General features: G+C 48.8%; 1 protein-coding gene across 2 annotated transcripts; it reads left to right on the top strand.

Annotated features, from left to right (window-relative positions):
* The first annotated feature begins 1,657 nt into the window (after positions 1-1,657).
* TBC1D21 (TBC1 domain family member 21) lies at positions 1,658-16,849 on the top strand. Of its 2 annotated transcripts, XM_001094550.4 has the most exons (11): positions 1,658-1,883; positions 9,238-9,345; positions 9,482-9,585; positions 11,949-12,043; positions 12,579-12,689; positions 12,801-12,901; positions 13,874-13,970; positions 14,310-14,410; positions 15,422-15,538; positions 16,231-16,314; positions 16,704-16,849. In XM_001094550.4, the coding sequence occupies exons 1-11, from the start codon at positions 1,824-1,826 to the stop codon at positions 16,734-16,736; spliced, it is 1,011 nt and encodes a 336-aa protein (XP_001094550.1). In that variant the 5' UTR covers positions 1,658-1,823; the 3' UTR covers positions 16,737-16,849. The 2 variants fall into 2 exon arrangements, with proteins under 2 accessions (XP_001094550.1, XP_077795966.1); XM_077939840.1 differs by lacking the exon at positions 9,238-9,345.
* Positions 16,850-20,537: the final 3,688 nt, after the last annotated feature.

Consider the following 20,537-nt stretch of genomic DNA (forward strand, 5'->3'; position numbering starts at 1 on the left):
AAATATTAAGCCTCCATGTGGTTGCTATGGAGCTTTTGTAATATGACTAAACTGTATTTGCTCATTTGGGGAAGGGTTATCACCTCCAATTCACAGATAGGATGCCAGAGGTTAAAAGAAGTTCGGTAGTTGATCTATATTCACCATGTTCATTTTAGAAGCCAGGTTGAATTTAGCCCTCAGATATTTCCAATTCCCGACCTGATCCTCATCTTCTCGAGGAAAAATTGCAGTGAATTCTCAGTTGCCTATGTGGTTAATGTGGAAGAATAGAGACATATATAATTCTAAATGATGTCTATGTCCCTTGCTCTAAACATTTGCTTCGGAAACTTCTTGCAGATCTTAGAATGAAGCCACCCTAATATGCAAGGGGCCCCATCCTTACTCCACACCTTCCCTACTCAACATTGCCCACCTCCCACTCCATGAAGACCTAGGGGCAGTAGATAAAAGGGAAGAGGCTCTTAACTCTCTCCTAGGTTGGGCTAGGGTAGTGGGTAGTGGAGAGAGGCTGATAATAAGGCATTTTGATTTAAAAGGGCTTCTGCAGTGCCGCAGGCAAGCAGAACAGAAACAGTAAATGAGACAATGAATTGTGTCCGCGGAAGACTTCCATATGGATGGTGATTCATTATGTTAATAAGGAGGTGAAAGCCAGAGGTTGACTGTATTCTGATTTCATGTCTGGGGAATCTGTAGCTCAGAAGCGGGGAGCATCCAAATTTGAGGTCAGAGTCCAAATTCCAATTCCCAGCTCCTGATTCCAATTTGGTTGGTCTAATTACTGTCGTCTTCTAATGACTAAGGATGCTTTAGAGCCAGATAGGACCTGAGTAGAAGAGCAAGCAATGCTTAAGGTGGAGAACAGTGATGCTGGAGACAAGCAGAGCCAACTCCTTGGATCCATGCAACAAATATTGAGCACATACCAAGTGCCAACTGATGGCAGAACTGGCATCGGGAGAGGGAACCACAGAAGAATCTGATATTGACCCTGACCTAAAGGAACTCAGGGTAGGAGATGATAAGGGGCATGCACAAATCTCTGTCATACATACAGAGAGGGAAGTGAGATGAAGTCTAAGACTGCTTCACTTATTCTCCCATTCAATTAAATCATTAACTCAGCTACTCAGGCACGATCCTGAGTGCTCTGGATAAAAAGCTAAGTAAAACTGATCTCCACCCCAGAAGCTACCATTCCAGTGCTGAAGCTGAGTCACCCCAGGAGGCATATCAAAAACATTCCCCAGCCCCTCAGGCCCCAGCCCTAACATACTGATTCTGAATCTGTAACTGGTACCCAAGACATCTGAAGCCTGGTTTCTAGCTATTCTCCAACTTTGGGCACTGGTCTGATGGAATAGGGAGGGAGTCCAGCTAAGAGAGTCCAGAGGAAGAGTCTGAGATAGAGAGCAAGGATTCATGACCCACCTCTCCCTGGAAGCCCTCCTTAACCAGCATAGCCCACACTGATCCCCATGTCCTCTGAATCCAACCTCCACTGTGTGTACTGCAGTTTTGCTTTTTTTTTTTTTTTTTTTTTTCCTAACTAGCAGCTTTAATCCCTCCTCTCCTGCTTGTGTCTCATCTCTAAAGGTGGGTGCTCCTATCTTCCAGGTCATTGTGATGAGGGTTCCGGGGGCCTTGTGACACACCACTGGCCGGCCCTGTTCCAGTGTGGGAGGTCAGGAGCAGCCAGTTCCTCCTGGGAATGCAACCCATCTCCGAAAAGGAAGATCACATTCCTCTGCTGATTAAGCATCACTAGGGCTCCAAGTGAGTTCTGATCAGAGGCTGTTTGGAAGACAGCAGAGGCCATGACCACCCTCTCTCCTGAAAACAGCCTCTCTGCCAGACAGTCAGCCTCCTTCATCCTGGTGCGTGTTCTTCGTCAGTTCTGAGTGCCTCCCTCCCCAGCCTCTGGTTGACACTGGGACCATTTTCCCCTGCTGGGTGGGAAAAGCTAGAACCCTGAGCTAACATAGAAGGTGGAGCAAGGGCGGTTGTACCTTACTCTTACCATCAGCCCAAGAACAGGACTGAGATATCCAAGCACCCTTTCACCTTCTTTCCAAGCCAGCAAAACCTTCTCCCCAAATGTGCTATTCTAACTTTATTGAGTTGTGTAGGTTTGCAAGCACGTCCCTGAAGATGCTGATAGATTTTCATCAGCGCTTTTTGCCAACAATTTTGGTATACGGCCACCAGGTGGCAGTAACGCTTTTGTTAGTAGCTAGTTCTAAACCCAGTTTACAAGATACAGCTATTTGTTAGAAGTCGGCTTCAGTCATAAAAATTTTCCACACAGTATTTTTTCAAAATCATAACTAATTACAATAACTTTAGCCAATCTCAGGTCTCATTAATCATAGTGATTAAGAGAGTGATACATAAAAATGCAAAATGGACACCCCGTCCCTGAATTTTAAATGTTATTGCTTTATTGCAAATTATCACCAGGCCTTGCTTTAAATTTTCTTTACATCTTTCTCATTTCTCTGAGCTTAGAGAAGGCTAATAAAATAAACTGTCACATAGCATTTATTATATACGATGACTGTTCTAAATGCTTTCTTTATAGTCATTCATTCTCATCACAACTCTATGAGGTGAATAATGCTGTTGTCTTCTTTTTATAAATGAGAAAATGGAGCCACCGAGACTTTGTCACTTGCCCACAGTCACACAGCTTGTAAGTGGCTTAACTTGTATTTAGACCCAGACAGGTGGGGTGCAAAAATCAATATTCTCAACGTGTAGCACCCAAACCTGCAGCATTAGCACCAACTGGGAACTTGTAAGAATGCAGACTCTTGGGCCCCAGATCTTCTGAACAAGAAACTTGAGACGAAGCCCAGAGATCTGTGTTTTTCGTAACTCATCCCTCCAGGGGACTCTGATGCACAATTAGCTTTGTGAACCACTGTTGAAAACCATTTTCTTCATCACTGTGCTGTACTGATGGTACACCCTCCACACCTGGTGTGGTAATAACTGCTGAAGTGGGGACCCCCTGTTATGGTTGGGAGTGTATCTTGTCCTCAGGTGAACTGGAGTAGAAAAGAGAACCTTGTCTGGGCGCAGTGGCTCACCCCTGTAATCCCAGCACTTTGGGAGGCCAAAACGGGTGGATCACCTGAGGTCATGAGTTCAAGATCAGCCTGGCCAATATGGCGAAACCCTATCTCTACTAAAAAATACAAAAAATTAGCCAAGCATGGTAGTGAGCCCTGTAATCCCAGTTACTTAAGAGACTGAGGCAGGAGAATCTCTTGAACCAAGGAGGTGGGGGTTGCGGTGAGCTGAGATTGTGCCACTACACTCCAGCCTGGGTGACGGAGCGAGACGCCATCAAAAAAAAAAAAGAAGAAGAAAGAAGAAAGAAGAAAGAAGGAAGAAGGAAGGAAGGAAGGAAGGAAGGAAGGAAGGAAGGAAGGAAGGAAGGAAGGAAGGAAGGAAGGGAGGGAGAGAGGGAGGGAGGGAGGGAGGGAGGGAGGGAGGGAGGGAGGGAAGGAACCTTAAGCAAAGTCAATGACCTTCCCTGGGCTTTATTGGAGGCTCTGTGGCTATGAGTATTCAGAGAAACTTGGCATCAAAATCCTCATAAAAAGTTTTTCTTGTCCTCCAAAGGCTTTCTTATTTTACTGAAAATAAGGGAGAAAAGCCCTAACCCAATGATGCAGTGGCGAGAGGAGATTTATGCCTGAAGCCAAGGCCTCTAGCGCAGGAAACTTTTAGAGGGGCTGAGCCACTTAGGGCTTCCACTTCTGATCCCCTTCCCCAGGGGAAGAATGGCCAAGGCTTCCTCAGATTTGCTGATGTAGAGCTTTAACCTGCCTAGACACACCCTGAAGGTGAGAGATTTCCACAGCTGCTCTATCTAGCACTATGCTTCCCAGGAGACTAGGAAAGGCACCATTGCAGAGCTGGAGGTAGCCAGCCCCTCGCAAACTGCATACTTCCCCTCCTGGATTACCAGCTCATTATATCCAGTGTATGGGAAAGTGTGTTAATAGGTTGGTTGAGCAATGAACAGAGGAACATGGGAAGATGAAGGTTGATTTGACAAGCCACTGTGCTGACAATCTCCATCACGTTAAAGGAGCCTAGATACACATTTCTCTGATTTCTAGCATAGGCAGGTAGGTAGTGTGCATGTAGACAGGGGGCTTCTAAGTGACATTTCCCCCTTGGCCTTCTACGGGTCAACAGCCTTCTTGTTCTGGTCCTTGGCTTAATAGCAAGTGTCTTAGATAGTCTTTTGGGTGGCCTATAGTTTGCTGAGGTTTGGAGAGATACAGGGAACTGGTGGGTGAATGAAGTTTCCTAGAAGGAAGAAGCAGTGACGTTTTATAAACAAATTCAACCATGGCAAAGTAGGCAGATGGCCAATTGTTGCAGGTAGAGGTTTAGAGATGCAAAGTCTCTGAATACTCAACAGATGTCTTCTTGTGATGTTTCTAACTATTTCTGCCTTGTTGTGTTGATGCTGTATGTTTTGTTATGGTGTGCTGTGCATATTACTTTAATTTCAATATTACCTCTCCATTGTGTTTGACATTTTTTCATACCTTTGTTCGTCGTTTATTTTTTAATCATTGTAGGACATTTGATTTTAAGGTATTTCTTTTGTTCACAGCTTACGTAAGATACATATTTTTTATTTGAGTGGAAAATCCTTGCCTTTTAATTCCTTCCCACTGCCCCTCCCACCCCCAGCATGGCATTAGGGTTAGGCCTCTGACTCTTGCATCAAACAGCTTTGGGTTCAAACTTCAGCTCTGATACTTTCTGTGTGGTCTCAGATATGCTAATTAACCCTCCTATGGCTTCAGTTCCCTGATCTGTAAAACAGTTCAAGAACTATACCACCTCATAGATACTTGTGAAGATTAAATGGGTTGATATATATAAAGTGCTTAGAACAGTGTCTGGCACATCATCAGTTGCTTTTTAATGTTTACAGCTAATAAGAGAATGTAATGCATTTGTTTTCATAATTAATTTATTTGGATTTCTATCATTTTTATGCTTTATGCTTTTATTAATTCCTTATTGTTTCCTGTATTGCTTGCTTTTATTTTTTAAAGTGAGTTAGAAGGAAGATGTCCTGTTCCTTTAAATTCCTAATGTTTAAAGTCAAAAATAAAGCAATTTCTTTTGACTCCATCCTAATATCTAATAAAGAAATGAAATCTGTAGTTAAAAACTTTCCCACAAAGAAAAGTTTAGCCCAGATGACTTCGCTGGTTCTACCAAATATTTTAAAAAGAAATGATACCAATTCTATAAAAACACTTCCAGAAAACTAAAAAAAAAAAAAAAAAAAAACACATCCCTACTCATTCTGTGAGGCCAACATTACCCTGATACCAAAATTAGAGATATTACAAGAAAAGAAACTCACAGGCAAATGATTCTTGTGAACATGGATGCAAAAATTCTAAATAAAATTTTAGCAAATAGAATCCAACAATGTATAAAAAGCATAGCACATCATCACCAAGTGGGGCTCATCCCAGGAATGCAAGGCTTATTTACCATTCAAAATTATTCAGTGTAATTTACCATCCTAACAAACTCAAAAACGAAAAGCCATATGACCATTTCAATAGATACAGAACACTATTTGACAAAATCCAACATCCATTCCTAATTTAAAACTCTCAGTATGCTAGAACGGGAAGGGACTGTCTTCAACCTGATAAAAGGCATCTGTAGGAAGCCTAGAGTTCACATTATACTGAATTGTGAAACCCTGAATGCCGCTCCTCTAAGATTAGGAACAAAGCAAGAATGTCTTCTCTCATCACTTTTATTCAACGTTGCACTTGAGTTCTAGCCAGTGCGGTAAAACAAGAAAACATAAATAAAAGGCATCCATACTTGAAAGGAAGAAGTTAAACTGCCTTTATTCACAGATGAACATGCTCATCTATGTCAGAGTTGACAAATTTTTTCTGCAACGGTCACAATAGAATTTTTGGCGTTGTGTCCATGCAATCTCTGTTGCAGCTACTCAACTCTGCCATCATAGCATGAATGCAGCCACAGACGAAAATGAATGAGTGGGTGTGGCTGTGGCCTAATCAAACTTTATTTAGAAAAACAGATTGGAGGCCACATTTGACCCATGGATCACAATTTGCTGACCCCTGGTCTATGTCATAAATCCCATGGAATCCACAAGAAAACCACTAGGACTAATAAGTGAGTTTTACTAGGTTGCAGGAATACAAGATCGATATATAAAAGTACATTGTATTTCTATTAGAAATTTTAATTTTAAAATGATGCTTTTTATAGTAGCATGTGAAATATAAAATACTTACGGATAAATTTGACAAAATATATGAATGACGTAGACACTGAAAACTACAAGACACTGCCGAGAGAAATTTTAAAAGACCTACATAAACGGAGAAATATACTGTGTTCATGGGTCAGAGGACTCAATAGTGTCATCAGTTCTCCCAAACTGGCTTACAGATTCAATGCAGTCTCCACCAGAATCACAGCTGCCTTTATTATAGAAATGGACAAATTGACTAAAATCCTTATGGAAATGCATTTCTAAAGTTAAAGCATTTCCTTTTATAGTTAAGGATCCCGGGACACAGCCCAGCTTTGCCTGTTCCCTTCTGCTTCCTGCCACATTGCATGCTGAGTGTTGCAGTTTCTGAATGAGTGTAGGTTGGGAGAACATGATGACAGTCAGAGGGGCAGAAAGCTCGCTCTGATGAGTGGCAGTGTCTATGCAGGTGCGGAACACATCAGGGCAGACCCTGCTTCCCAGGGTTAGGCCCACACCGAGATTTGTAACTTCTTGGCCCATATGTCCTATTTGGGTCCAGATGACAGGGCATGCACGAGTTATTAAAGAATGTGTTTCTCAATCCATTTCCATCAAACATACAGTTAGTGGAAATTATCCCGATTTGGGGCCTGTGGGCTCTTATTTTTAGTTAACAAGGCTGCTTTGCCTTCATTTATTTCTGTATTTATTTATTTGAGAAGGAGCCTTGCTCTGTCACCCAGGCTGGAGTATAGTGCCACGATCTTGGCTCCCTGCAACCTCCGCCTCCCAGGTTCAAGTGATTCTTCTGCTTCAGCCTCCTGAGTAGCTGGGATTACAGGCACCCCATCACCACACCTGGCTAATTTTTGTATTTTTTTTTAGTAGATACGGAGTTTTATCATGTTGGCCAGACTAGTCTCGAACTCCTGACCTCAAGTGATCTGCCCGCTTGGGCCTTCCAAAGTGCTGGGATTACAGGCGTGAGCCACCATGCCCGGCCTGTTTTACCTTCTAATACTTTACTACTCATGTGGTTTGTGGACCAGCAGCATCACCTGTTACTCAGGAGCTTGTTAGAAATACATCATCTTGGGGCCCACCCCAAACCCTCTGAATCAGAACCTGAACCTGCAGAAGATACTTAAGTGATTTGTATGCAAATTTAATTTTGAGTCACATATTCAGATATATACTAATGGGAAGTTGGGAGTGTGTATATTTACCTGTCTCCTCGGCTTTGTCCATCAGCACATCTTTATGTCTGCGATGTGGCATTTCAAGATAGTCTTCTCTCCAGTAGAAGGGAATACCCCAGGAAGAAAGGAATCTTCTCTTATTCCAACAGGAACCCTCACTCCTAGTTGTTTTGTTGTCGTTGTTGTTGTTATTGTTATTATTATTAGAGACATTATTATTATTATGTGCTCTGTTGCCCAGTCTGGAGTGCAGTGGTATGATCTCAGCTCACTGTAACCTCTGCCTATCGGGTTCACTTAATTCTCCTGCCTCAGCCTCCCGAGGAGCTAGGATTACAGGCATGCACCACCATGCCTGGCTAGTTTTTGTATTTTTAGTAGAGACAGGGTTTCACCATGTTGCCCAGGCTGGTCTTGAACTGACCTCAAGTGATCCACCTGCCTTGGCCTCCCAAAGTGCTGGGATTATATGCATGAGCCACTGCACCTGACCCTAGTTATTGTTTTATAAGCATTTTGAATTACTTTGCATACAGTGCACTCACCTCTCTCCAGCACATACACACACACACACGTCCACATACACATAGCACACAGATATATACAACACACACACACATACACACACACTCCCTTATCAAAAGCAGAAATCATCCCTCATAATGAACCATTTTACATTTCCAGGAAAGGTAAAGTGGAGCTCATAACTGTGTCTAATTAATGCTTATTTTATATTTTCCTATGATCAAAGCAGTATACATTATTATAGAAAATTTTTAAAATACAAGAAAGGCCAGGTGCGGTGGCTAATGCCTGTAATCCCAGCACTTCGGGAGGCTGAGTTAGGTGGATTACCTGAGGCCAAGAGATCAAGACCATCCTGGCCAACATGGTGAAACACCCTTTCTACTAAAAATACAAAAATTAGTTGGGTGTGGTGGCGTGTGCCTGTAATCCCAGCTACTCAGGAAGCTGAGGCAGGAGAATCGCTTGAACCTGGGAGGCGGAGGTTGCAGTGACCCCAGACCATACCGCTGCACTCCAGCCTGGCAACAGAGTGAGACTGTCTCAAAAAAAAAAAAAGAAAAAAAAAAGGAAAAAAAAAAAAACAAGAAAATGGATAAAAAGTACTTATTTCCTATCACTCAAAGATAATCACTGCTGTTTTTAGTTGTGGGGGGGACTTTTTTTGTATTTTTTCAGTCTTTTTCTAACAACTTTATAGTAGTCAATGCATTATATATTAGAGTTTATGCGGGGTGTTATTATAATATATAACAGACACAATACATAGAGAGGTATTACTATGAGTGCCATAGTTGTACTACAGAGTATAGCACATAGAGAAAATGCTAGATACACAATTCTGTATTCTGCTTTTTTCTGTTAACATTTGTATTTTTTCAGATTATTATTCATTCCTTGTAAACAACATTTATATGCCTCAAAATATTCCATTGAGCACATAAACCACAGTTTACTTAACTACCCCCTTATTGCAGAACATTTAGAGTGCTTGCATTTTTCATGTTGGTAAGTAATGTGCAATGAAAGTTATATTGTGCATACAGGATTTTTTCTGTATATTTTCAGTAATGTCCTCAAGATAGATTTCCAGAAGTAAGTCAGGCTGTGCGCTTTGATTCATATTGCAAAGTCCAGAACGTATTATTTAAAATCACACTTAAAAGCTGAAGGCTCCTAACATAAGGTGGAACTGGTTGCTGCTTTTGCCAGGTGAAGAGAAAACCACCCATTGACAAGACAGAATGGGACAGCTTCTTTGATGAGAACGGCCACTTGGCCAAGTCACGGGACTTCATTTGTGTTAACATCCTGGAAAGGGTGGGTCCCCAAGCTACCCTTGGCCTTGCCCTGGAACTGGGAGCATGGACGGGCAGGGGGCAGGTGTGGCGTTGGATAAGGCCCTTTCGGTAGGCATCGAAGAGCCCATGACCCCTACCTCCCACCCCCACCCCAGGGTCTGCACCCCTTCGTGAGGACTGAAGCCTGGAAGTTCCTCACGGGCTACTTCTCATGGCAGAGTTCCCAGGATGAGCGGCTCACGGTGGACAGCATGAGGAGGTAGAACACTCCAGACCCTGTTGGGACGGGAGGGGGCCTGCAGGTGGCAAGTGCTGCCTCCCCAGGCTGCAGACTGTCTTCTGCCCCCATGCAACTTCTCATTCCGAGAGGAACCCCACGCCTCCTGACCCAGGCACAGCCCACAGGAGGTGCGGCCAGTTCATGCCAGTGCCTTCTCTCCCTGAGCTCCATTTACCAGCCTACCAACTGCCAGGCATGGGCTTGGTCCCAGCCACTCCTCCCACCCCTGGGCCCCCAAGTCCCATCCTTCCCTAGGGTCTATGCATTCTCCCTCTGAAGCAGCCTTTGAACACAGTCTGCCACCCACTTCCCTGGGTGCCACCCCAACTCCACCTCCTCCCTGCCCCCTGTGGCTGAGCTGCCTCCTGGGTCTAGTCTCCTCACTCCCCGCCTGTGTCCAGTGTTTCCTCCCAGTGCCCAGGGGGAAGGTACAAAACCCAGTATGGGCTGCCTGTGTCCTTAGATGAAACACTCCCAGTGGTATAATTGGTAATGTTTCAAATAGCACATCTCTTCCAAAAACTTCCTGATCGTAGCTCCACATCGCCCACTATCCCAGAGCCTGACATTCCAACCACACTGACAGCCTCACTGACTCCTCATTTGCCCACCCCTGCCCCACCCCTGCCCCAGCACGGACCACATTTGCACTCCTCTCTGTCCTTGGTTCACCCTTTCTCCTTCCTCCACAATAGATTTCTATCATTCGCCTATCAAAAGCCCACCCTTCCTTCAAGGCCCATATCCCACAGTGCACCTCCTCCAAGCAGCCCTCCCAGATCTCCCAATGGAGCCAGGGATGAGGCACTTTGGTTCAGTAGACAACGCACTAGCTTTGAACTTGGACCGTCTTGGATTTGGAAACTGGGTTCAAATTTCAGCACTCTGATTTACACGCTGGGTGAACTTGCCCAAGAACTTCAGTGCTGAAGTCTCAGCCTCCTCCTTCATAAAATTCGGGTTACAGTTTATTTCACAGAGTGGTTGTGGGGGCTGAATCAGATAATACAGGTAAGGCACCTTGCACAGGGGAGGAATGAGTAGCTTTTATGATTTTGACAGGAATCCTCCCTCCCTCAAACCAGAGGCCCTTGACTTGCACTTCCACGACCCTGGGCACTTGGTGCCACAGTAGTGAGACTGGAGCCTGTGTCTTCCCTCCCAGGTTGAATGCAAATAAGGGCAGAGGCTGCCGCCAGTTTGCCTTTGTCTTGGGCCCTCTCCTGACCTTGCCTGTCCATGGGAGGTCTCCGTACACACTGGCTGAGTCAGACTGACTCCACTGCTGAATATCTTCCCATCAGAGGAACGGACTCCTTTGGATTGTGGCTGCATCACGGTGTAGCCTGAGGTGGACTCACGGGTCTGGGAGCCTGAAGCAGGAGCTAGGCCCAGCCCCAAGGGAGCGTCCAGACAGGATGTGGAAAAGATTCACACGCCGGGGCCAGCCAGAGTGACCGAGGGTGGGACGGGGGTGTGAGGGCCGGGCTGGGGAGCTCAGAGAGGCTCGGGAGCTCTGACAAGAGCCCACCTGTGTTGGTTTCCTGAGGCTGCCTTAGCAAGTACCACATGCTGGGTGACTTCCGACAACAGAAACCTGTCCTCTCACAGTTCTGGAGCTGGAAGCCCAAAATCAAGGTGTTGGCTCCTTCCAAAGGCTCTAGGGTAGAACCCTTCCTTACCTCCCAGCTTCTGGTGGCTCCCAGTGTTCCTCGGCTGGTGTGCCTCACTGCATTCCCTGTCCCCGTGGTCGTGAGGACTTCTCCTCTCTGTGTGTTATAAGAACACATGTCATTGGATTTGGGGTCCACCTGGAAAGTCTTAAGTTAAGGATCTCATCTGGAAATTCTCAGCTTAATCACATCTACAAAGACTCTTTTCCCCATATGGTTACATTCACAGGTCCTAGGGGTCAGGACATGGATATGTTTTTTTGGAGGCCACCATGCAGCCAGCGATACCAACTAATCATATTCTAATAATGAGGACAAAACACCGCCTCACTCAGCACTTCCAATTCTTAGGCACAGGTGCCAGTATTATGCCCATTCTACAGATGGGGAAACTGAGGCTTAGAGATGGAAAACGATGCCCCCAAGGCTTGCCCCCAGTGGCAGACACCCAGTTATTAAGGTGTAGAGCCAGGATTCAGGTGCAGCGCTTGGAGTACAGAGCCCAGGAGGTTAAACCGTCTCCATTCTGCACTCCAGGTGCATGTTGGAGGACAGTTAGGGTGGCACAGGTTGAGATGAGGGAGAGCATCGCAGGTAGCTGCAGCTGCTCATTCTCCACTTATCAGAAGGGGGAAGCCACCTTGTTCAGCCTCAGTTCTGTTCTCACAGGAAGAACTACAAGGCCTTATGCCAAATGTATGAGAAGATTCAGCCCCTTCTGGAAAACCTGCACCGGAACTTCATAGAGACTCGCAATAACATTGGTGAGCAAAGTGGGGTGGAGAGGGCTGGGCAGAGGCAGGGCTTGAAGCCGACTCTGCCCCCTTCTCAGTCACTTCCAGGGAGGGATGGCTTCAGGATCCTGGGAGTTGCTTTGACTTGTGCCTGGAGTTTTGCCAGCTGAACCTTGGTTAATCTACCCCACCAGTCTCTCCTGTGTGGCCCTAGATGCCCCATACCATGTTTCCCTGGGTGCATGACATTCCTGCTGCCTGGTCTTCCTCTCTCCTTTCTTTGGCTTTGAATGAGGTTGGATTTGAACTGGACAGAGAGGAAGGGTGGGGGAGGACATTCCTGGCCGAGGGTATGGCCTCATCAAAGGGTTGGAGGTGGGAAGAAACACAGACAGCTCAGGGTGTGGTGAAGAACTGAGCCTGGCAGGGGCTGATGTACCTTTCACAGCTCCCTCTCCCTCCAGGATGTCCTAGGGCCTGCCCATTAGAGTAGGGGAAGAAACTCACCCATAGCCCTGCTGGATGTGATCTGGTGCCACCCACTTGCCCCTTGCTTCCAACCTAGCACGTGACATTCAGAAACTCTACGACAAAGACCCCCTGGGCAACGTCCTCATCGACAAGAAGAGGCTAGAGAAGATCCTGCTCCTGAGTTACGTCTGCAACACGCAGGCAGGTGAGCCTCAGCCTCCCCTTGTCAATGTCCTCCTGGGACCTGGCCCAGCCTAAGCCAAGGGTCCAGGCCCTCCCACCCAGCCCCTCCTCCCCAACCCCCTCTTTGCCACAGAGTACCAGCAGGGCTTCCATGAGATGGTGATGCTCTTCCAGCTGATGGTGGAGCACGACCACGAAACCTTCTGGCTTTTCCAGTTCTTCCTGCAGAAAACGGTGAGGGCAAGGCCTGAGCTCAGGGACGCCCCTCTCCACCCCCTACTACTCCCCAAACAACTTCTTGAGGCTGGGCAGGCATTGGCAGCCCCAGCCATTCCCTCCAACCCCAACCATTCCCTCCAGTCTTCTGGGTCTCAGAGGAGCCTGGGAGGGTGATGCTAAACTCAGTGGTTCAAAGTAGTGGTGGTGGGGAGGCATTGAAGTGGAGAAGGGGAATGGAGCAAAGCTCTGGGTCCACCTCTCAACAAACCTTGAAAGAGCATGAATCCGCCAGGCCGAGGGATGGCGCCCTCTCCTGGCATTTTCTTCCCCAAGCACGGCTCTCCTCCCTCCTCACCTCTCCTTCCTCAATGGCTCCCCGTGGCCTCCAGAATAAAATCCAATAACCTTAGCCAGTTATTCAGGGCTGTTCCCTTCACATAACCTGAATTCCAGGCACACCAGGAGACTCAGTAGTTCCCAGGAACTCCCTCACAGTCCAAGTTGAGGGGTTTTGAAGGTGCAGCTCCCTGGAACACCTCCCTGGAAAGCCTTTCCTCGTGATCTGTGAGAGGCTGCCCAGAACCCTCCCTCATGCCTCCCTCCACCCCACCATCCCTGCAAATGTGCGTGCTGCCTTTCCCTTGTCCCAGTCGGCTCTGCCCCAACACTATTGTGTGAGGGAAGAACTGGGCAACTGGGCTCACTAGACTGTGAACTGCAGTTGAGAATCTCTACTACACACACACACACACACACACACACACTCTACACAGCCACCCAGAGGTGCACAACATATACAGACAAACTTGCATACAGATCACAGTCACACAGATATGTCACACACACAGAGACTTGTAGAGACATGGGGGCCCAGCGCACAGATAGACACACAGAGCCTCCAGAAGTGAAGCTGGGGGAAGCAGAGTTGACTCTTACAGTGCCCTGAGGCCGAGGAGGACTCGGTCTGTCTCCCACCGTCGTGTGCAGGAACACAGCTGTGTCATCAACATTGGCGTGAGCAAGAACCTAGACATGCTCAGCACCCTGATCACCTTCCTGGACCCCATGTTTGCTGAGCACCTAAGTGAGTGGCTCCCACCTCCTGCCACCTCACCCACCCCCCAGGGTAGGCATGGGAGAGGGGCTGGGACCCAACTGTCGTCCCTAATCATGGGGGGCTGGAGAGCAGCAAAGTCATTTGATTGCCTCTCCAGGCCCTGGGAAGAGGGTTATCTGGATGGGGTTGGAGTCTGGGCAGTTGCAAGTTGACTCTAAACCATCTCCCAGGGCAGCTGGTAAAAGGGTAGCAAGCTTTTTGTATTTCCCAAGTGTTTTGCAGGCTCCATAGTTTGGCCTCATCTGCATGTGTTTGCTGCATCATGTGTGTTTTCCCTGACTACAGCCTCGGCTTCTCTCCCCACAGAAGGGAAGGGTGCGGGAGCTGTGCAGTCCCTCTTCCCCTGGTTCTGCTTCTGCTTCCAGCGTGCCTTCAAGTCCTTCGATGACGTCTGGAGGCTCTGGGAGGTGAGGTGCCCAACTGGGGATCATCAGGCTGGGCTCCAACCCTCGGGCAGAGTGGAAGCTGCAAGTCTTCCTTGCGTCTCCCTTTCCTTCTGGCTTGGATGGAGTTCAGTATCTTGGGGTTTTGTTGGGTCAGCAACCCTGCTCCCATCTTGCTGGAGGAAGCTGGAGCATCACTTTGTCCATATGTTCATTTAACACAAAGGCCTCACTGGCTGTGACTTCTGTGGGCAGTCAACACAGGAGGGCCCTCTGGCCTGTGCGGTGGGAGCCTGGGCCTGCAGCTTCACTTCCCTGCTTCCCTGCCCAGGTGGCCTCCCCACGCTTCCACGTCCCCAGCTGTCCCCCCAGCCCTGGCCTTCCCCTTCCCTAGAGTGCTGCTCCTGTGGAACTCTCTCACAGAAGGTGAGTCCTCAAGGACACCTATAGTCCTGTGACCACAATACCCAGAGCCATCAGCAGATGAACCCCCTGAGGAATGCCACGCCCACCCATCACTGCCCTCCCATGGCCGCTGCTGCCTGCAGAGTCCAGCCCAACCATCCACCTGACATGTAGGGTCCCACAGATCTATTTCCACCTGCCTGTCCCTCCCTCTTGGCTGGCTGGTCTCCATGCCCAAGTCCATGACTACACCCAGGCCTTTGGTGACACCCTTGTGTCATTTAATTCCCATCAATCCTTGCTTGCCAAAACCTCACTCAAATTCGACAGTTTCCTAGTGTCTCCCACCCCTCATTGCCTCCCTCCCCTTCCTCTATCTAATGAATTCCCTGAAGCCTCAATCTCTGAATCCCCCAGGAGACAGCACAATGCCTAGAGTCAGGGGTACCTGTGAGCACATGCCTGAGTGAATGGATGAGTGAGTGAATGAAGGAAGGAATGAATGAGCAAGTCAGCAGCAAGACCCAGGAATGGCTGACCCCGGGCACGTGGTTGGTGGGTACCTCACCATCCTCAGGGCATCTGCAGTCTCAGGCTACAGGGCCCAGACTGAGACACCCTGACCCACAGGTTCTGCTGACGGGGAAACCCTGCAGGAACTTCCAGGTGCTGGTGGCCTACAGCATGCTACAGATGGTGCGGGAGCAGGTGCTGCAGGAAAGCATGGGCGGGGACGACATCCTCCTGGTGAGAGCACCCTCGGGCAAGCCACCAGCCCAGCTCCTGGAGGCCCTGACACCCCACCCCAGCTGCAAGACCGGGGCTCATGGGGTGCTGGGCACCAGTGCCACCTTTTCCCCCCAGGCAGGAAGGGCAATGAGAGCTAAGGTACGGATTACTGTGCCAAGGGCTTTTAATAGACTAGCTCATTTAAGCCTCACCACAAGCCTGACACAGAGAGGCTATAACCATCGTCATCACTCGTAGTTAACATATGAGGAAACGGAGGCCTTGAACACTCCCTAACCATTAAGCTCTACCATCTCACAGTCAACCCCGTGGCCCTGGGATATTCCTGAAGCAGAAGGACCTAGAGTTTTCCATCATTTTAAAAAAGCTACTGAAGTCTTTGTTGGAAGAAACAAATCTTAGGTGGCACCCCAAATATAAACCAAGTCATCCTTCGAAGACCCTAAGACACTTGGTGGAACTCCAGGACTCCCTAGAGCCTAACATGAAAGCTAACATTTACCATTGCCCCCAAACATCAAATTTTAGGCATTGAGCCAAGCAGGCTGGGGAGAGGTCAGGTGGTCCCCAGCAACTGCTGTGAGCAGCATCCTTCTTCCCTGGGTGCTGCAGGCAGCTGCCTGTGCCCAAGAGTGCAGGGAGACATTTGCCCCAGCCCCATCCACAACAGCTCCCACGCTCCCACGCAGGCCTGCAACAAGCTCATTGACCTTGATGCTGATGAGCTGATCTCCGCTGCCTGTGTGGTTTATGCTGAGCTCATCCAGAAGGATGTAAGTTACCCCAGTGATTTGTCCTCCTCCTCCTCCTCCTCCTCCTCCTCCTCCTCCTCCTCCTCCTCATCCAAGGAGCCTACCCTGATCTCCCAAACACAGCCCATGGCAGGCACATTCAACTTCAGAGACACAGACTGTGCCGCGTTCTCTACCACCAACCCACGCATGTTGCTCCTCATGGTCTTCTTTCTGTTTGCACATGTAGCTCCTTCCTCCCTGAGCAGGCTGTGCTACTTGACAGCATGGCCTTCATCCCCCCCGCATTCCGTGTCCATCCCAGTGGGTCTGGGTACCTAGGGCCTCAGGAGAATGTCACTGCTTAGAAGAACTGAAGAATGAAAGTGACAGACCAATGTCTGTGCACCTCCCACCTGCCTCCTCCCTAGGTTCCTCAGACATTAAAGGATTTCTTCCTCTGAGGACACCAAAGCCCACAGTGGACCGATGCCCTCGATGGGCAGGATGAAGGTCAGGGGCACTGGAGTGAGGGAGTAGATGAAACAGCTGCAATATAAACAGTCCTCTGGAATAATGGTTTGTGGTGGGCGTTATGTCTTCTTTGACCTTAGGGGCTGGGATGCACGTGAGGGTTGAGACAGGGTCGTAGGATAGGAAGAGAGGCTAGCTGGCTAAGAGACACGTTCTGAGGCTAGGGAGGGTGCTTACTGGAAGAGACTGGGTCAGTGGCTCCTCCTCAGTGGAGGGTTTTCCAAGGCTGCAGTGGATCCACATCTGGAAACAAATGGTTAGAGTAGAACCAACTCTGAAAGATTTCCAGACCCCCGTGGAAGACAAAATTGAGCACATTTAATAAAGATTAATTCATCTGGACTCAGGTCCTGAGAGGAAGGCTGGTCCTGGGACTCTGACCCCACCCCCACTGCTCCCCTGAGTCCCCCCATATCAGTCGCACAATTAAGTCATTTTTTCCAGAGATTCCCTGCTAGTCTGTGGAAGGGGCTGGCCTGGAAGGGAGAAATATCTGACGAGCAGGCAATTCCCTTCCTGGTTTCAAAGGCTCCCCCATAATTGTGCCTTCATCTATCAGCCTGTAAATGTGTCCTCAAGCTACATTTTATTTTCCAGCCTTGATCAATCTTTTTTGAGAATGTCCTTGGCCAGGCAGTCAGTTGCTCCGTGAGGAAAAGCTGCATCACACCTGCTCCCCTGGGCTATGCCACAGCCCTGAGCCCCTGCCCAGCCTGCCCCATGCTCTGGCTGGCCCCTCTGAGGGAAAACATGTAGATGGGCCAGAGAGGCTGAAATTGCAGGAGGGTTGGAGCTTGCTGTGTGCCCCCAGAGCTGCTCAGCAACACACACACACACACACACACACACATAAACGCACACACATACACACTGCCCTGCCCAGTGACTGTAAGTTTTCAGGAGGGCTGACATTATACACGGGTCGGAGGGTCCCTTGTTTTTGCTGTGAACTGGTCCTTAGAGGTAAGGCATGACCATCCCTCTCACTCTTTAGCCAACTGCCCCTCCCTCTGCTCCCATCCTGGCACTCTTAGTGACCATCACTCCAAAGCCATTATGTCCCCAGTGAGTGCTTGGTCTCCTTCCCCTCAGGCGACAGTCTCCCATCCAGGACCGGCTCTGAGTCTGTTAGCGGCTGTATCTTTGCTGGAAGGTCAGGGAGGAATGCTGAAGAATGAGGGACTGTCCCCCCAGCAACATCTTCTCTGCATGGCTAAAGAGCTCGTGTTTGCTGGGCAGGGAGGCACATGGGTAAATTCATATACTACACTTCTCCTTTGCTTTTATGTTCCTAAGGCAGTTTATTTAAATAAGGGTTCCTGCATGAAAGACAGTTCTCCAAGGATGAAGCTGTGTTTGCATTTTGCCAGAGAGGCAGAGAACCAGAGTAAAAGACATCTTGCTGAGCTAGCTTTGGCCTTGGGAAGAGAAGAATCAATAGAAACATCAAATGAAGGTTTTCTAATGCTTCTTTTAGACTGGTGACTTTAGATGGCCGATTATTTTTTTGTTGGGACCTACACGCAATGCCAAACATCTATTTTAAAACAAAAATTTAAGAACTCACCTTCTAGACCACTTGCTGCCAAACCTGTTTTTAAAATCACTGGAGCGCTATTATTACATGGTCCTTCCCAGAAGCCCAGTGGATGAAGTTTGGGTGCAGATCCCAGATCCCTCTCCCCGCACAACCCCTCTCAAGCCCCCCTCCTTGAACCTCACATCATTTCCTGTGCTATCTGCAAGGAGCCTCTTGTCTACTAGAGCACGTATTTGAAAACCTGTTAGGTCTTAAGGACGAGGTGGATTCAATCTTGACACCTAATTGATCCGGATTCAGATAAATTCCAGGTGATAGTGATGAAAGTAACAATCTTGGAAGAGTGGAGCTTCTCTCAACTCATCTGCAGCACTCCCAGCCCGGTGGACTGTAGATTAGGATCTTCCCACCATGCTGCTATGCAGGTCCTAAAAAATAATACTGGGCTGTATAATTCATTCATTTATTCCCCCTTCTCTGGCTCACTTAGTGAACTCACTTAGTTTATAATTTATACAGCCCAGTGTTGTTTTTCTCTAGTAGGGTCCATTCCAGAGACAGAACCATAGGAAGCATTGAAATCCTAGAGCCTAAGTTTGTGTTATGATAGTCTAGTTTGTTTCAGCATGCATTTATTGAGTACTGTCTTAGACCATTTGGACTGCTCTAATGATGGCAGTGGCGGCCCATCTGGAGCAGCCACTGCCATGATGCCAGCTGCAGTGGGGGAGGCGCAGTGAGGGCTGCATGCTCCATGGAGCCAGTGGGGGCCGGAAACAGGTAGGAGCCCCGCCCCCTTCCTAGTTGGAGGGGTGGGAGCCCCACCTTCCCAGGCACAGCTGCAGCCACCCTGCCACGGCTGTGGACCCAGGCATCTCTGCACTCTTGGGGGCCCTGGAAACCCCCATGCCCCAACAGACTCGGAACTGCCTGCTCCCACTGCCTGGCCTCTCTCCACTCCTGGTGCCCACTCTGATTTCGGAGCAAAGTTGTGGCTGAGCCCAGGTGCTATCACAACCTGGCCAGGTGTGTGCACACCTGGGCAGCACTGACACGCCAGCCCCATGCCTTCTTGGCCCCCTCTGGACTTTGGGCACCAACAAGCATGGAAGAGAGGCTGAGAGACTGAGGGGGTGCTAAGGATGGCTCAGCATGGGCCTGCAGGCACCCCTCATCATGAACAGCCTGGGCACCATGGATGGCAGGTTAATGACAGCAGGAGGCAGGCAGACCCTGGGTGGGAAGGGGGCAGATCCTGGTGAAACCCCACCTTCAGGCCAGGGACGGTCTGAGGCCTGTGGGCCAGGCTGCCAGTTCCGTGGACTGCAGTGACAACCTATGGGGCTTTTTCTGGGCCTGCCCGTGGCCACCCATGGACCAATCAGCATATACTTCCTCCCCTCTGAAGCCCATAAAAACCCCCAGACTCAGCCAGCTCAGGCAGACTACCAGATGACCTGCCTGTGGAGAGGAGCTACTCACTGAGGGTCTCTTCTGAGCTGTTCTGTTGCTCAGTAAAGCAACTCTTTGCCTTGCTCACCCTCCACCTGTCCACATGCCTCATTCTTCCTGGATGTGGGACAAGAACTTGAGATCCACTGAATGGCAGGGTTGAAAGAGCTATAACACAAACAGGGCTGAAACCCACTCCTTCCTTGCCATGTTGCAGGTGACAGGAAGGAGAGAAGAGAGAAGGAGAAAAGAGCTATAGCCCTTTGGGGAGCCCAGACCTAGGAGCTCCCTGAGCCAGGGCTGTGACACCCTCTTTGAGGCTCTGTGGTTCTTGGTGTCCCCAAGCTTCCACGCACGACTGCATTCCCTTGTGCCAGCCATGGATGCTGCTTGTGGTACTCCTGGTCCAGCCACCACCTTGCAGGGAGCCAGCGCCCATGCCAGCATCTGGAGCTGCCCCTCCCACCACAGCTGGCATGCCTGGCTGTATGCAGTGGCCAGACCCCACATTCACTCGTTTGCACACCCCTCAACACTCCATGTCTGGCTCTCCCTTGGCAGGTGTGGGCGCCAGGCCAATAGTGCAAGCCTAATGCAGCCTGCCAGGCCGAGTGGGCAAACAAGCCCAGTAGGCCCAAGCAAAACCAGGCAAAGGTGTCACTGTCCAGAGAGGTTTCCAGCTGGAAAAGTAACACCTCAAGGATTCCGTGACAATAACACAGTAGAGTAATGTCAGAGA

The sequence above is a fragment of the Macaca mulatta genome, chromosome 7 (assembly GCF_049350105.2).
Source record: "Macaca mulatta isolate MMU2019108-1 chromosome 7, T2T-MMU8v2.0, whole genome shotgun sequence".
Classification (NCBI taxonomy): Eukaryota; Metazoa; Chordata; class Mammalia; order Primates; family Cercopithecidae; genus Macaca; species Macaca mulatta.

Bases quoted from the DNA above. Each gene is read 5' to 3' on its own strand.
- TBC1D21 (XM_001094550.4), top strand. From the start codon at position 1,824: ATGACCACCCTCTCTCCTGAAAACAGCCTCTCTGCCAGACAGTCAGCC. The intron at 12,902-13,873 runs GTGAGGGCAAGG...CGTCGTGTGCAG, and splicing joins AGTTCTTCCTGCAGAAAACG to GAACACAGCTGTGTCATCAA. The intron at 13,971-14,309 runs GTGAGTGGCTCC...CTCTCCCCACAG, and splicing joins CATGTTTGCTGAGCACCTAA to AAGGGAAGGGTGCGGGAGCT.